Source organism: Ursus arctos, unplaced genomic scaffold (genome assembly GCF_023065955.2).
Source record: "Ursus arctos isolate Adak ecotype North America unplaced genomic scaffold, UrsArc2.0 scaffold_20, whole genome shotgun sequence".
Classification (NCBI taxonomy): Eukaryota; Metazoa; Chordata; class Mammalia; order Carnivora; family Ursidae; genus Ursus; species Ursus arctos.
In genome coordinates this window covers 44,105,115-44,123,245 of record NW_026622875.1, presented here as the reverse complement: position 1 = coordinate 44,123,245, position 18,131 = coordinate 44,105,115, and the positions used below count along the sequence as shown (strand labels likewise).

Below are 18,131 nucleotides of genomic sequence, written 5' to 3'. Positions count from 1 at the left end.
TAATATATTTTATTAAATAAGTCAAAAATCCAGCTGGAAAAATGATATTGGTAGCAGATTTCCTCTCAAATAAATGTTGTATCATTAAAAATAATCCCCATTTGGAAAATAAATAGACATGACATGAAACTGGAAACCAAGGACTTAAGCATTTGAGTCATAAGAAACACATAGCAAAGCTGGCTTTCAGATTAAGAAGCCCTGAGTTGTGTTGATGATATTATGAGAGTTATAATAATAGCTAATACTGGAGTGATTATAGTTTTCCAGAAACTGTGCTCAGTGCTTTACCCTCACCCCCTCACTTAATCCTTCCAATCACTAGGACTATGCATTTTTAACCTTTCTCATTCTGCCGAGGAGGAAACTGAAAAACTTGCCCAAATTTGTCACTTAGCTCAAAATCTGTGGATTTGTCAATGAAATGCTCGAATTTGCCCGCTAATCACAAAAGTAGACTGTCTGATAAAATATGAAGAACAGCGAACAATACTGAGCACATCACAGATGTTGACACACACGCAATTCCTTAAAATTCAGAGAGAATTATTGGTCTCAAGGTGCATTAGAGAAGGACGCAAGGTTTACTGTATCACACCCAAGCTCCAGTTGCTCCTCTAAATGTTATTCTCTCTGTGCCACTTCATACCCAAGGGCACAGGGGCCTCTACTGGACAAGTAACGAGGTGGAGCTTTTCACCTCTGGGGTGATATTCTGGTTTGTAAATGCATATAAATCAGTTTCTCAGTTACCTACCCTGAAAAACAAACACACGAGCAATCAAACAGTTAATGGTTGGTAACAAGACTGTGTAGTTAATGGTTAGTAGCGCTGTGCACTGACATTCTTGGGGCTGCTACTTTTGTTATTTTTATTATTTTTATTTTGGCTTTGGTTTTCTTTCACTGTCGTGTAGGGATATGGAGCTAGTTACAGTCAGTGATTGTACTTCCGTGATACTAAATTATATTCTACCCAATGTTTAATTGCCGACTTTACAGACAGAGAAGATCTTTGCCATTTTAGGTTGCAAAGGGGTGGGGGAATCTGTCTGTATGTTTCTGTCATGTCCATTATGCCCAGTCTGGTGACTCTCACATAGGGTACACTCAGTAAGTGCTCATTGACCGACTGAATGCTTTCTGTTTAAACTGCTTCTTCTATTTCAAAAATCTATTCCAAACAGAATTCTTCTCTTAAAAAGATAATTTCTGCAAAAAGTAGTCATATATCGAGAAAGTGAGAAAGCAAATAGGAAACACGAGGAGATAGAGGGGTTCTCACTGTGTCTGTACATTTCTAATACACATTCAGGGCAAGGGGCATTCCTTACACCTCATCATGCCCTGGGGACCCCGCATAAAGTATCGGTCATGGAAGGAGCAAATGCTTTATGACAACAAAAGTACTGGTGATTATGGTGATGGAGACACGGTTGAAATTCAGAATTATGATGCCAATTCTGTGTGTACTTACTTTATTTCAGAAAAATAAAAACAAGAGCAAACATAAAAATTAAGACATAGCCCTCAAAGGAAACATTCATCTTGAGTGTGAATATAGGATGTAACTATTTTGTTATTGAGTATGGCTATCTATCTACTCAGAAATCTAAAAAGGCATCTTTGTCTCAATCATAAATGGATTTAGTCAAAATGAATAATTACTCCTAATACCTTGAGGCACTAGGAGGAGGAGGCTGGATGTTTGGAATCAGGTTTATCAACTTTGCCTGCACTTGGCTATGGACTTCGTAACAGTATGAGAAATCCCATTCTCCCACATGACCTTTGCAGGCTTTCATTCACTTACTGGCACCAAAGAGAATTTTTATTAATAGTAGCTGTGAATGGACAAGAGTTATAAAAGTTTACAGCACAAGGGAAGTTTTCATCCATCACTGAAAACAAGTTGATTTCAGGTCTGAAAATAGACAACGTATTATCTGGGTTATAGGTTGTAACAGATCACTCAGCTTAAGTTTGTTGTGATAAAACTGATAACCTTAGCTCTCAGTTCACTAATAGTAGATTTTGTGGGTGCCTTAATGAGACCTAATTTAAGGAAATTATATCCTTCAGTTTATTTCACCTCTTAAAGGTTTTCAAAGGAGTATGTCCACAGGAATCACAGGATTTCACTACAGTAAGGAACACAATTCACATCTGGTTTGTGTGAATGATACCCCCCTGGTGTTACGAAGTGCATGTACTGTATCTTATACCCAAAGGCTTATGTCTTGGGCAAATAGAAATGCACTCAAATAAAATGTCTTCGAGATCTAATATATCATCATGTCTCATCTAAAACTTGTTCCTTACTTGGGAATAGGTAAGAGATTCCAAACCTTAGTATTCCTAGAATGCATCCCAAAAAAAGCTTACTTGATTTTCTCTCCAATGTAACCTTGTAAACTCTTCCTGGGAACCTGAATGCTGATTGTTAACAATACAATTTTAGCTCCCTTAGTTCATCTCCACATCTAGACTGTGAAGACCATCTCATTAAATGTTTTGTTTCCACAGTAAGGAAAGTATCTTCAGAGCATCATATGGAGAGAACATATTCGTTATTGCTCACTGTTTTGAAATTCACTCTAGCAGAGAACTGTAAATCAGATAAAAGCAAGAAACACCATTTTATTGCTTTTAGTTTTTATAATAAAATCTTGGCATTTCTTCACTAGACATTTGAATATTTGTTGGGCCACTTGTTGTTCAATTGCCTTGTCTCTTGTGTCCATAGCCAAAATACTATTTCTTGGAAGCACAATTCCCGAAGCAATTGTTATCAATGATATTTACTGACTCAATTACTATAGGGCTTGGGAAGAGCCTAGGAAAGCTAGACTAGAGTATCACAGCAGTAAGAAAGAGTTTTTTAATGATATTTGCACTATTTAAGGATAATGTCCCAGCATGAAAACTTGGTGAAATATCACCATCTTCCGTGATTTGACACTCAGCATTTACTTATATTTGAAAATTCTGAAGGAAATTCAGAGACTAGTCACAACAAATGTCAACATAAAGCAATTTCAAGGCTTGAGTGACTCTAGTCATTGTAGTAGAAACATCCATTTTTGATTTAAGCCATTCATCTTTATAACATAGTTGAATGTTTTTGATCGGCTGTGCAAATTATTTGGGTACCAAACAAATTCGGTGGCTTTTTGGTAGTCACTTGAAAAGCATTCTTTGGAAATATAGGAAGAAGCAACAGGAGTTCTTCTTCATGTTCCTGATATTATGTATGTATGTATGCATGTGTGTATAATTACACATATTATTGAAATTATATATATTTGTTCATTTGCTTGTTTTTTTTAATTTTTTTATTTAAGTAGAGTTGACAGTTCATGTTGTATTAGTTTCAGGTGTACAACATAGTGATTTGACAAGTCTATACATTATGCTGTGCTCACCACACATGTAGCCTCCATCCATCATCATACAACCCTATTACAGTACCATTGACTACATTCTTTATGCCATGTCTTTTATTCCTGTGACTCCTGATATATTTTTGATTCCTGATTCCCGATGCTATTCTTGATTCCAGACCAGACATTTGGGAGAGCACTAACAAGATCAATCTGGAAAACATTTTGCCTGAAGTAAAGAATATGGCCTCAGCTGTAATGGGATATCTAGCCAATACATTTCTTGAAAGTCATATGATGATAAAGTGAGACCATTTCTGAGCTAAGGGTGACATTAGAAACATTGCATCACCATTAGGGCAGAAGCATTGCCCAATCAGAATGTAAATGCTGGAGTAGGATCCTGAGAAACTTCCGCTATGCCAGCCAGCCAGCACCCATTCTTATGAGATCATAAGAGGTCCTAAAGGAGGAATCATAGCGGAAGGGGTGGAGGGGTTGCACTGATGGACTAGTGCCAGCAGTTACGTAATGAAACAAACATGCTTTACTATTTTAACAAGCAGAATGGCTTTTCTGGTATATGGAAGTTGAATATGAGCCCTATGCTTGGCTCAAGCATCTCTAGGACAGTGGTTCTCAAAGTGTGGTCTAAGGACACCTGAGGGTTCCTGAGATACTTTTAGGAGATCCATAGGTCCTCCCTTTTCCAATGACATGTCTATGTGAAGTTAGATTTTCTTCATATGATTAAACCAAACAGAATATTGCAACAGGTTGAATGCTGATGCAGATATGTAAATCTGGTCATCTTTTACAAGTTAGACATTCAAGTGATTTGCAAAAATGTAGAAGAGTACTATTCTCAAAAAAAGGAAAAGTCTTTGAAAGATACAGTATTTTCTTTAAAATTTAGTATTTTTGTTAACACGGGACGGGTTTATTGTTTTTTGATGAACTAATAAACAATAATTTTTAAGAGTATAAAAGGGATACTGAGACCAAAGAGTTTGTGAATTGCTACATTAAGGAATAAGATGATGAGAACTGTAGAGCACTGGGGAAGGGAGGCCTAGTAGCCCCAATCCCTGATAGTTCTGCTTAGAGTTTTGGTTGTCACTTGAGAGATTAGTTAATAACTTAAAATATTTCTGTGTATTTCACTTATGCAAAAACACATCCAGCGGCATATATTTGTACTTCAAAACCTTGCTAATTTACACTAATTTATGTGTATAAAGTTTTCAGTACTAGATTTTTTTTTGTAAAGAAGTACATTTCACTAACTATGCTAAAAGAACTGTTATCAAAATGCCACTCAGAAGAAAATAGCTTTACATAAAAAACTAAAATTTTAATTAGCTTATCAATTGTCATGCTTTAGGTACTTCTAAGGTACTTAAACATTTCAGGAGAAATCCTTTTGATGCTATCTTTTTTTTTTTTTTGTTAATCTGACTTTCAAGAGAGAGGCAGAGAAAAATTGAGTCTCATTCTGTGCTATTATCCCAAATGCTGAAGCACCAGAATTGAAATTATCATCTTACATTTTATCTAAGGCAACAGTGATTTAAAGGTTTACCATTATTTTACACAACAAAAAAAACCCCAAAAAGCAAAAAAACAAAACAAAACAAAAACCAACAAGCAAGCACACAAGTAAAAACACCCAAAATGATCTTATAAAGTTGGGATGCCAAAGGGCTACAAAGAAAATGGAAAACAAGACCATCCATCAGAAATGGACGTCAAGGGAAGATGCATGTCTCAGTCTTAACACTGGATGAAGGAAAGGCACAAAGAAAATCTCTCCTAGGAATCTGACCCATAGTCCTTGCTTTGGTTAGAGTTTCAATTCATGCAGTCAGTTAGGTCAAAGACCTTAAACAGAGAAGGTAGCTAGTGCCCCCAGGTGACTAATAGGAACAAATGCAAATTTTCTTGTAATAAAGCCATTGTTTATAAGAGAAGAGCCAATTTCAGAAGTGTTAAAATGTGGAAAAACAACGAAAACATGTGTTTTAGAAACAATGAAATACAGTAATTAGCATATCCTGCTATATAAAAATTAATTAAATATTGCTTACATAGGAATAATTTGCATCATGCCATACTTTATCAACCATGTTAACATAATTTACTCTAGCAAGCACAATGCAGGGGGAAATAGAAGCAAAAATACATATTATGATGGGCACACAAAGTTATGCAACATTCAGAGTGTCTACATTTAAGATCACAGTCAAGGTGTAAAAATTGACATGCTTATCTCAAAACCAAGCTATCTGGCAAGCACATTTTTAGTGCATGCCACTTCTTTTCCTAATTTCTTTCCTTTGAATGTGTCTACACACTTGGAATACATTTTTATGGGTCACAGATAAATTTATGAAGGTTCCTTGATTTTCACAATTCAACAGGAGAATACAGAAATCTTAAAAAGCAACTTTTGAAAACAGAGATTAGGAATATATGTTGAAAACCTATATATAAACTACAAGATGCTCTGGGTGCTAAACTTGACTCCACAATGCTTCCGTGGCAATAGAACACATGGTCTTTACCATGATCTCGACATAAAGCCCTAGATTTTTATGCGGTAGCGAAGTGGCAGCTGTAAGCCTACGCTTCTCTTATGTTTATTGGTTTGGTTCCTAAGAAGTGTAGATTCAAGGGCAGTGTCTTGCTGAAGCTGGCATCCCTCTTGTGGGTGTGATAATTCAGGTTCTTATGGGGACAGGAACGGAGGTTTTGGTCATCACTGCCAACTCACCTAATTGACCATCAAGGCTTCTTGTTGATGGTCTCTGATCCAGAAATCTCTCTCATCCGCGAGCATTTGGCCCAAAAGAATTTTAAAAGACCAAATGAGTCTTTCTAGACTACAGAGGTTTGGTATGGGATGCATGTCATGATGAGTGCTCTCAGAAATCAGCTGTCTTCTCAGGGCAATGGGGCTAACCGCTGATCGCTAACCCCTACCTAAAAACACAAGGATCATTCCCTTTCCTCTTCCTTTATTGAACATAACACAGATAGCCTTTCTAAAGTTGAAGTTTTCAAACTTTCCTTTTCATTAGTTTCAAGTGTTCAGTGGTGATTCTCTTTATCATGTCTTAAAATAATGAGTTATAGATTATACAATACTCGAACATAACTATATCCTTTAAGAGGCGTTTTGAGACCTGCGTGGAAATACTCAAAACAGACAACAGTGTTAGAAACTAAAAAATGGCTAAAGGTTTTGCTGAGAAAAAGCCCACCCTCTTTTCCTTCCTTACAACTGTTAATGGTGCATCAAGTGGGATGCCTCTTAAATGAGAAATGGATGAAGTAGATGCTTTGAATAGAAATATGAAATAAAGCTCTTCTGTTGAAATTATGGCCTTGGTACAAAATAGCGTTTATTCAAGTCATTCAAGCAGCTCCATTCCATTTCACAAAGAATACAAAGACCTCTTAGAAGCCGAGATACCTTTTCCTTGTCTTCTTAGGACAAAAATAACGAAAAGGAATTCATTCCCAAGTGTCACTGGATGCATAAGCTTGTTTTTCCACTCTTTCGTGTGAAGAGGGTAAATGGATAATTAACTGCTCAATGCTTTTCTTTTTGTTGTGAAAAATGAAACCCTGTGTATGTGAACTTTTCTCCCTCTTTCTTGACCAACAGAAAATGTCATATTTTATATTGATATATACATATATAAAATACATATCAACACATTTTTGAAAAAATGGGAAAATGTATAAATACACGTATATACACAAGTAGAGTATCTCAATGGTAGAATAAAATAAATCTAAATCTGTGTTTTTTTCCCAAGCACAAACATTCAACTCTCACTATTGATTTCACTGAAAATATTTTTTAGCTACTATGCAATTATGGATCAATTCCTTGTGGATAATTCTTTCAGTGAGTGTATATAGGGTCAAGGTTTGGTTAAAGACAGAGGACTTACTGTAGTACAGAACTGAGGTCAATTTTGAAGTCCTACACTCCTCAAGTCATTTTATCCTGAGCACATTGATATAGGCCTACTCATTTGCCCACTTTGAAGCCATGTGATTTTCTACAGGACCCGATTTCATCAGGGTCCCAAATATCTGTCTTCCCACCATTCCGAGGGATGTCCGCTGCTATATTTCTGAGCAAAAGTCAGTCAGGACTCACCTCTCCTTCCCTGGGCCAAGGCCTTCCATTCTGGGTGTATTTGCTTTGATTCTGTCGCTTCTTTTGTCCTCCATCAGCGAATTTGCACAGTAAAGGCTCACTAGGGGCTGGGAAGATAAGAAACCAATTCTACATTAGCAAATCCCCCTTAAAAACAAGTGATTATTTGAATCACAGTAGTGCTTTGTAATGCCTATCTTTTGAAGTTGTCTTGCTTCTGGAGAGCTATTTGGCCCCCTTTTAGTCTCAATTATGTTGGCTGCAATTCTATCTAACTGGGCTTCAAAAAAGTACTGGCAGACCATAAAAGAATACAAAAAATATTGTTGAAAAAATAATCGGTCGAAGCAGAATGTGAACTTGCCTTAAAAGTAAAGAGGGGAATGTCGACTCCTTCCAGTTATAGTAATGCTAAAAACCAGACAACGGGTCCAAAATGGAGTCACTTATGCTAAGCTTCATGTCACCAAACCAAGACCTAACTTAATTACAGTTTTGGCTCTCCCAGAAATGGAATTTTAAACCAGTCAATCAGGAGTCACCTGATCAACACTAGTGAGGAAATTTACCTGAGAGACCCCTGCCACCCCCTAAACAAAAGTGACCTTGCCACAACCAATCCACTTCTTGCCACTATAACTTTCTTGTCCCTGCTCCTTTCTGCTATAGAGGCCTCCCATTTGCACAGGTCCTCAGAGCTCGTCTCTACCTGCTTGAGGAGATGCTGCCTGATCATGAATCCTTAAATAAAGCCAATAAGATCTTTAAAATGCACTCAGTTGAATTTTGCTTTTTCACATCGGAAACATATTCATAACCAGTATTTGTGTGTAGATAAATATTTCCCCTCAAAGTAACTATGTTTTCACAGTAGAAACTGTAGGATTCTATTTTGGAAAGAGATCCTTAGGAGCTGCCTTCTAAAAAGGGAGCTATTTTGCTAATTACAACCAAATCATTTTTTTCCTCATTAATCTCTGCAGTTTCAAAATGGCTAGAAGTTGATTGTCCATTGGACCCCTTTCACTCCAATTTCCCAGTGAAATCTAGTCAGTACCCCAGAGAGAACAACTATTTAAATATCAAATGGGCCCACATGATAAAATACAGCCAAGGGATATGGCTTTAACAAATGAATCCTGGACTGGGGGGAAATGTGGTGGTCCTGGGTGAATTAAGTTAACTTATCTGATAATCTTTTAAAACACAACAGGGAGAAACTTATTCTTTGAGAATTGATGCCCCCTCCACATCCCTACTTGACTAGAAAATTTGCTGCTTGTTATTATCACAAATATATTTTAAAATGAATGAATAAAAAGAAAGCCATAGTGGTCTAAAAAACCGGTCAATGCATTAACATGGCTGGGAGGATTTTTTTGCTAGTTTATTTGCTTGGATAAAACAAATATTAATTTGTAAGTTCATAATCTGAAAACTAAAATGAACCCCTTCCTCCACCAGCCCCCTGGGAAAATGTGTTCTTCTGAAGATTAATTGTATTAATGGTTGAAGGGGAGAGTAATATACCCCCAAGGAATATGCCTCTTTGGCATAAGGATTAATTTAGGCTGATAATTTTTAAGAAACAGCAAGTAGAGGAAAAGCTCTAAGAACTGGCTGGAAGTTACCCTTTTGTAAGAGACATTTACATTTATAAGGGAAATCTCCATTTGTAACAGTATCTCCCTCTTTGTATCTGGAAGGAAAGAATATTCTAAATCTCAGGAAACTCTTATCAGTGGAGAAGCAAGGACTTAAATCTGTGCAACAACCTTACCCTTGTTTACTGTGATTTTCCTGGTCACCTCCCATAACTGGCCTCCCTGCCCTCTCCCCAACATCTTCTTTTGTCTTTAGCTGAAGATGGTATTTAAGATGGTGACTTGGGCCATTTCAGGGAGTTACTAGGTCTTCCTGGATATCTCCATACAAGAGGCATATATGTTATTAAACTTCTGTTTGTTTTGTCTTCTGTTAATATGTCTCTATGGGTGGGGGGGGGGGGAAGGGGGGGGGAGTAAGTCCCAGTCAAGAACCTGGAAAGGTAGAAGGAAAGTTACTTTTCCTCCCCTGCATGATCCTAATTCCTTTATTCCTCCTTGGATCCTTGTCTTTTGCCATGTAGTATCACTGAGCTCTCTGAATCTTGGTCTGATCCCATGTGAATTGCTCTAGCCAATGAAATGTTAGCAAATGAGAGACAAGCAGAAGACTGAAATGTTTTTAAGCATTGAGTTTTGCTTCTTTTGCTTCTCTGCATAGCCACATGAATACACTCAGCCTGGCCTGCTGAAGGATGAGATACAAGTGTAGATGAGTCATCCCTACCCTCAGAGCCAAGGCCAAAGTAGATCATTCAATGACCATCACCCGGACATGTGAGTGAGCTCAACCAAAGTCAGCAGAGATCACAGATAACACGCAGTTGACCACAGGTCAGTAAAGACGATCCCACAAATATGTAAGCTAAATAAACCTTTATTGTTTCATATCACTAAAATTTTGCAATTGCATGCAACATTATAATCTTAATAAATCACTGATATCGTTTTCCCCAACACGCATTCCTCCCCCATTTCCACTCCAGCTAGGTTGCTTGCATTTACTAATCTGGATAAAGCAAAAATAAAAATAACAAAGATTATGGAATTCATGAGACTTCCAATTGTCTCCAAAATCAATAGTGGAAAAAGAAATGAGTGGATATCCACAAATAAATATTTGAAAATCATTTGGCTTTAAGTGGCAGTAGTATTTACTCAACCCTTTTAGTTTACTCTTCATTAGCAACTGAATTCTATTAAACAATATTGAAGGAAATACTGACTCAGACAGACAGAAGGTCAGAACTGGCTAGGCAAAATGAAAAATAAAATGCCTTGCCTGCCTATGGAGCAGGCATGTGGAAATATGTAACTTGTCTTGGCACAGAACCAATGTCATTCCTCACAGAGCACAAGTGCTTCCCAACTGTCTGCTTTTGGGAGCCTCCAACTTCAGTGACTTTGGTGAAGCCACAGAAATCACACAAAGGAAAGGCTGAATCATGAAGTGTCTGCAGACAGTTGCTGCCATCACACTGAAGTACTCTAAATTCTTTCTCCAGATGAAGAACCGAAAGGGTAAATGCAATGAGGGATCCTGAAACTCTACGCTAAAGAAAAGTGCCTGTGAGACTCCAAAAGCATATATAAACATGTGCCTATAGTGAGGAACGGATATATATATATATATCATATATATCATTATACATATATAATCGTTCCTCACTATAGGATATTTTCTCTCTAGATATTTTAAAAATTCAAGGTATATTCACCCATTCAAATGGGATGGTCATGCTGACATGTGAGTTTATAACTGCCAATAGTACAAATTTCTCATGAAAGGGAAATAAATCTAGAAATACCTTAAATTTCCTGCTGTAAAAAAAAAATGTAGATTCTACGTTTTATGCTTCTTGGGATAATAACTATCATGAGTCATACTTTCTACTGTCTGAGGCAGGATTCTCTTTATTGTCTCCCAAAACAGATTCTTTCAGAGTACATAATATAGTGATTCTAATAGTCTAGAATACGATAATGACTTCTCTTGAGGTCGTTCGTGTTTCTGTAGGCTCTGACACTTAGTCTGGGTGCATTTCAGTGTTCCGCAGTCTGCTTCCTGGCTCCCTGACTCACGGACTACAAGACACCAGGCACCTTTTAAATTTTTTTAATATTTCTGTGACTCATTTTCCTCACATATGAGATAAGAATAATAACGTTACCTGCCTCAGACAGCTGTTGTGAAGATTAAATAATTCAGGTGTGAATAGGGTTTAAAACAGTGTATGGTACATAAACGATTATTAAATCCACATTAGCTACAACTATCACTATTTCTTCCCAGCGTTATTAGCCACCGCCCGTGTATCAGCTATGAAACCTACTTACGTGGCAGAGTCAGAGTTCAGAGTGTTAAATCAACTGGGATTATTGTTCCTCAGCTCTGTCCCACTCTAACTCCATGGTGGTTTGGCCACAGAATTTGCAAATGACTGCCCTCCAACAACAGAGAAAAGATTTGCTCATTGAGAGGCTCTGTTTCCAAAATGGTTCTTCCTGACTGCAGCTTGTCATTGGACCATCCCTCCAAGTTCCCCTCCTGAGGCCTCACCAAAATTCCACTTCCAATATCCCCTAAGCATGATACAAGTCAATTCTCTTCTGTATGTTAACACTCCACTGACTACACTGAATGCTCCCTGTTCCTTTTTCTGCTGTTTAAAAAAAAATTACTCTTACTACTATTTTTTGTTACTCAATTGCAAGAGATCTATTGGCTGTTTAAATCCATCAAATCTGTATTTTACTACTAGGATAAGTACTGTGCTGTCTATATATTGTAAGCCAGCAAAATGCACTGCCCCAAATTGTGTCTCTTTGACATGTATACACACACACACACACACACACACGCACACACATATATATTTGAAGACCTTTTTAGTGAACCCTTGGAAACTATGGAATTAGGGGGACAGCACTGGCAGGAAAAGAAAAAGCTCTGAACGAATTATTAACCTTAGGATTTCTTCTACCTCCTGGCATAAAGAAATTTTATAGAAGACTTGTTGAAACAAATATTATCAAATAACAATGTTCTAGCTTGCCAAGTATCGATTATACATGAACTATGAGATTCTGGGTTGTAAACCTACCTTGAAGTTTTTCATTATTGAAAAGAGAACTTTCAAGACAATATTTTTAACACTTAGGGAAACTTAAAAGCCAAAGGGTAAGACTTTTTTAACTTTCAACTGAGATGTCTTTGTGAGTTGTGTTTTACAGTGTCTTAGAGACTTCAAATCTTAGCCACCCTGGTATTCAAGGATCCTCATAAGCTGTTAGACCATGGATGTTGGTAATGACATGTTTATATTTACTGACATCACTATGTTGAAACATCTGCTGTCACCTTATTGATTTGAAGATGGTTATGATGGGAAAGCAGATAGGGCCACAAATGTTTTATTAAATGAAGTAAAAATATAAAATCCCAGAAGCAAATTTTCAAATGTGTCATTAAAAAAGGATGGAATATCCGTAATATTGTCCTTGAATTTAGGCATGTAATTCTGATTGTTAGTTTCCTGGGAGGTTGCGGGATGGATTTCATTGAGTGTGTAAGAGAAAACAGCCAACTAGATAAATTAAGGTTTATATAATCTTCTAGTTCTCAGGTGATTTCTCAATACCTACAAGATAAAATCCAAACTCTGCTATTAGAAGAGAAGAATTTGTTCCCTTGATCTTATTTTTTGCCAGACTCCTCCCACTCCTGTGGCCTACAGTCCCCTCACCTCTAAATGCCTTTCCCCATGCCTGGAATTTCCTTTCCCAGCTTCCCCCGCATACACACCTTCCATCTGGCAAACTACTAATCAGCCTTCAGAATACAGCTCAAATGCCATGTTCTTCGGAAAGCCTTCCCTGACTCTACTTAATCTCACTTCAGAGAGAAATTACCTAGTGCTTACTTGGCAGACTTTGCTAGGTTGAGTGCTGTTTCTGTTTGTGTTAAGTCTTTCAACAGCAGCAATTACTTTCCAGGCTCGAGTTTGAAAGTGATTACAGCAAAGGTCAGGGTATTGTTAACAGCATTTGGCACATAGGTCTACATAATACTTGAAAGTGATGGTCCAAGGACCATCCAAGGTGAGTTGTGGACCACACTCAAAGTGTGGTCCAAGGACCAGCAGCATTGGGATCAGTACTTGGGAGCCTGTTAGAAATGCAGAATCTGGGCCCCTCCCCAGACCTACCCAATCAAAACCTGCATTTGAACCAGATCCCCAGGCGATTCCTCTGCACACATCAGTTTGAGAAGCATTGATTTGATTGTGACTGCCTCTTTAACAGAGGAAGAAGGAATGCCTCTTAAATGTTAAACATGAATCCTCTGAATAATGAGATGATTTCAGTAGCACAGAAATATTATATTGTCTACAATTTCCTTATTGCAGTATTATGCTACCAATTAATTTTGTTGAGTCTCTTTTCACAGTAGTTAAAATACAGACTAAATGAAGAAGAGGCCTTTGTGGAAGTGAGATGCAGTTATAAGCCACAGATTGTAATGTGCTAGAAGACATTATGGTCTATCATGAAAATGGGGAGTATTTAAAATATAATTATAACAATGCATGGCGATAAAGTTACATGGTAATTATGAAGGAGTAATTACTGTTTGTTTGCTTAGCGGAGTATTTCTAGTCTTCCAAACTTTGTATTAAACATGAAACAATCAAGGCATAAACCGATAAGATAATCTTGTGGCTTACAGAATTTGCTGTTTTATTTATTTTTTTAAATTTTTTTTAAAGATTTTATTTATTTATTCGACAGAGATAGAGACAGCCAGCGAGAGAGGGAACACAAGCAGGGGGAGTGGGAGAGGAAGAAGCAGGCTCCTAGCGGAGGAGCCTGATGTGGGGCTCGATCCCATAACGCCAGGATCACGCCCTGAGCCGAAGGCAGACGCTTAACCGCTGTGCCACCCAGGCGCCCCAGAATTTGCTGTTTTAAACAAACAAAACAACACCACATATTTTACCTAGCAAAATTAATGGAAAATGTTTTTGATTTTTATTTGAAACTTAACATACTTTCTTCTTCTCTTCCCTTGTGGTTTGATGGCTTCCTTGAAAGTTGTGCTTGGATTCCTTTCTCTCTCTTTTTTTTTTTTGTTTGTTATCTATTTACAGGTTTTGGACTGTGGCTACTATGAGGTTCATATATAACATCTTATGCATGTAGCAGTCTATATTAACTTGATGGTCACTCAAGTTTGCACCCGTACTAAAAGCATTACATTTTACTCCCCATACCCATGTTTTAGGTATATGATGCCATACTTTACGTCCTTTTATTTTGTGAATCCCTTGACTGATTTTTGCAGATATAATTGATTTTACTGCTTTTGTGTTTTCACCATACTGGTTTTATAAGTGATTAATCTACTGCTTTTATTATATGTTTGCCTGTACCTGTGAAATTCGTTCTATTCATAATTTTCTTATTCCTGATTACGGCCTTTTCTTTCCACTACTTTCCCTTTAAGGTTTCATACAAGTCTGGTTTAGTGGTGAAGGGCACATGAAACATTCTCCAGAACAGATAACACGTTAGGCCACAAAACAAGTCTCAGTAAATTCAAAAAGACTGAAATCATATCATGCATCCTTTCCTGCCACAACAGTGTGAAAGTAGAAATCAACCACAAGAACAAATCTGGAAGAACACGAATACATGGAAGTTAAATAACATGTTACAAAACGATGAATGGTCAACAAAGAAATCAAAGAGGAAATTGAAAAAATACATGGCAACCGATAAAAATGAAAACACAATGGTCCGAGATCTTTGGGACTCGGCAAAATTGGTTCTAAGACGGGAGTATTTAGCAATACAGGCCTCCATCAAGAAGCAAGAAAAATCTCAAACAACCTAACTTTATACCTAAAGGAGCTAGAAAAAGAACAAACAAAGCACAAAGCCAATAGAAGGAAGGGGACAATAAAGATGAGAGCAGAAATAAATGATATAGAAGCTAAAAAACCAATAGAACAGATCAGTGAAACCCAGAGCTGGGAAAACACAAACAATAGAAACTTAACATGCCTCCAGTCTTAGGATTCACTAAAAATGTTTGCTCACATCATATTCTACAAGTTGGTATTGACATACCTTTTAGCTTCTATTTATTAATAGCAGAATTCCTTGCGGTCCCTTACAGAAGTGAACATTTTCAATTTTTAGCATTTATTTAAATTCTTCAGATGTGTATATTGAATTGTGGTGATGGTCTTCTAAAATACTTCTTGTTATCATAACATACAGGTCTGGTGGTTTAAAAATTTAAATTTAAATTTAAAAATTCCTCACCTCAAAGAGATTACAAATTTTACTTCAGGAAACAGAAAAGGAAGGGTGAGAGAAGAAGAGGGGAAAAGATAAGCTAATGACAAGAGAAGCAGTATATTGGAGATGAGCTTTTAAAATCTGGGATTGAGTTGAAGAATGAGATAAAAGAATTAAAAAGAAAGAATTCCAAGAACTAAGTTAAAATGTAAAATTTTAATCAAGAGACTATCTTTTGTTTTTTGTTAATGTGAGGACATGGATCCATTTTTTATTTAAAAAAAAAAAACAATAAAATGGGACTATTCCTGTGCTATTCGGAGTGTCTTGTACATTAAAAAGCATTTCATACTAGAGAATTAAAAAATGATACTAAAGGGCGCCTGGGTGGCTCAGTTGGTTAAGTGTCTGCCTTCGGCTCAGATCATGATCCCAGAGTCTTGGGATCACGCCCCGTATCACGCTCCCTGCTCAGAGAGGGAAGTGGTCACAGCCTAGAGGAGGAGAAAGACAAGCAAAAGAAACTTCTAGCAGCTTGTGGTGGATACTATAATAGAAATATGGAGAGGTAATTTGAAAGCATAAAATAGATGTCAATCTCCAGTACTACAGATGCAGTGTCCTCTAGCTCAGAAATCATATCCAATACCATAGAGTTTTAGGAAGTCACATGTCACAGGCTTGACTCCACCATGCTGACTGTCAGATCATGAATGAGCCTATGAAGGACTAATACCAAGTGTTAGCTAGTCTGGCTAAAAACAGGCTTTTATTAAACGTTTAGCACATGGAAATATGAATGAATGAGATGGACATAATGACAGAATTTAGTTGAAATACTTTTAGAACTCCTGAGGCCATATAGATCTTAAGCTGAAAACTGACAGCCTTCCAACAATAAATATGAACTTATAGAATTTGCCTTAATTCTCCACAATCCTTAAGCTTCCTGCTGTCTTATACCTGACCGGCAACCCTCATTTCCTTCCAGATGCAAACAGCATCATTAGTCTGTAATGATTTGGAATAAAGAATAATGATGTAAAAATGATAGATGTGTCTTTCTAAATAACTCTGTGTTGGGGCACCTGGTTAAGCATCGAACTCTTGATTTTGGCTCAGGTTATGATCTTAGGGTCATGAGATTGAGCCCCGTGTCAGCTCCACACTGGAGTTTAAGATTCCTTCTCTCCCTCTCCCTCTGTCCCTCCCTGTGCACACATGTTCAATCTCTCTCTCTCTCAAATAAATAAATTCATAAATAAATAACTCTGTGTCAAAAGCCATGTCCTTAATTTTCATGATTAATTCCAAAATACTTGCTGTTACATCCAGGAAAGTTTCACAGTGTCCTCTGATTTGTCTGCAGAAGATTGGGTACTTTTGCTCTCCCACATATGTTCTACACATGATAGATTTCATGTGCATATATGTACATGTGTATTTCTAACTCTGTACATATTTATATACTTCTATCTAAATCATCTTTCTAGATGTAGAGCGAGCAAGTCCCAAATTTAAACTGCAATTTACATGGCAAACATTACTTTCAGTTTACCACACAGTATTATTATATTTTGGAGTTAGAAAGCCTTTTACCTATAAGAAAGTAGGCTATTTGGTTACATTTTCTTTTGACTTCTAGCATCTTGTTTACCATTTAATTACGTTTTGTGGACCATAATAAGTTAATTGTTGTTATTTGGATAGTTCTTAGCTGCAATAAGCTTTTATCCTGGAAGGCATATAGCCTGTCATCTGATCCTAAAATTTATTTAATTCAAACCTTTTATTTTGCCAATAAGGAAAAGAAAGGTTTAATGAATTGTCAGCTAATTTGTGGTAGCTGGTGGCAAAGTCACACCCAGAATGGTGTTCTCTGGATTTCTAATCAAACATTCTCTGACTGCTTACTTTCTACCTTTCTTACCATTGGAGGCAAAAGGAAATGAGTTTTAAGCAGTTCTTATGATTGACTTCATAATTTGGGGATGGAGCAAAAACACTGAATATTCATTAAGATATGATTACAGGGGTTCTCTACCCACAGGCTAGAGTTACAACTGAACACTAGGCAACCAATAAGATCTCCTAAGATGATTTACACTGCCATTCTAATAGCAGCCTGTTTTAATAGAATAAACAAATCACATGGGTTATATTTACAAGTGTCAGACACATCTTTATTCCTATCACTTAGGCCCAAATGAGCACAGAAATATAAACCAAAAAGGTAGAAATAAATAAAAGGTTAATAAAACTTAAATGAAGTGTAATTTGCAGGTACCTTCCCAATGTTATCCCTCAGTAATGGATTAATGCTTATATTTAGTTTCAAATATAATTCTCTACGATGCAGAACAGCTTTACAGAAGAGGAAAATGCCCCACAGTGATAATAAAAGCAGAGAATAGCTGTTTGCCTAGAAATAAAACAGAGAAAATAATTTTTGGTAAGTTATATGATGTCCTAAGTAATTATCTCAAGTTCACCTCTCTGTGTTATGTATTAAAACACCATCTTTTTCAGTTTTGTAACAATTCTCTGCTAACTCTTTTCATATAGGAAGAGATTATTTTTGGAAGAAAAATCAAGCCCCATAAGGGGAATAAATTAGATGAGAAAGTTAATGTTTCATGTAGATGGGACACAGAGTATCCATTT

At 36.9% G+C, this 18,131-nt stretch overlaps 1 protein-coding gene across 1 annotated transcript in view; it reads right to left on the bottom strand.

The window, feature by feature from the left end:
* The window catches only part of RBMS3 (RNA binding motif single stranded interacting protein 3), a 632,551-nt gene that overhangs the window by 92,439 nt on the left and 521,981 nt on the right, over positions 1-18,131 (bottom strand). Inside the window, exon 7 of the mRNA XM_057315983.1 lies at positions 7,558-7,664. Within this exon, the coding sequence (XP_057171966.1) occupies positions 7,558-7,664 (107 nt within the window). The remainder of the gene's footprint in view (positions 1-7,557; positions 7,665-18,131) is intronic.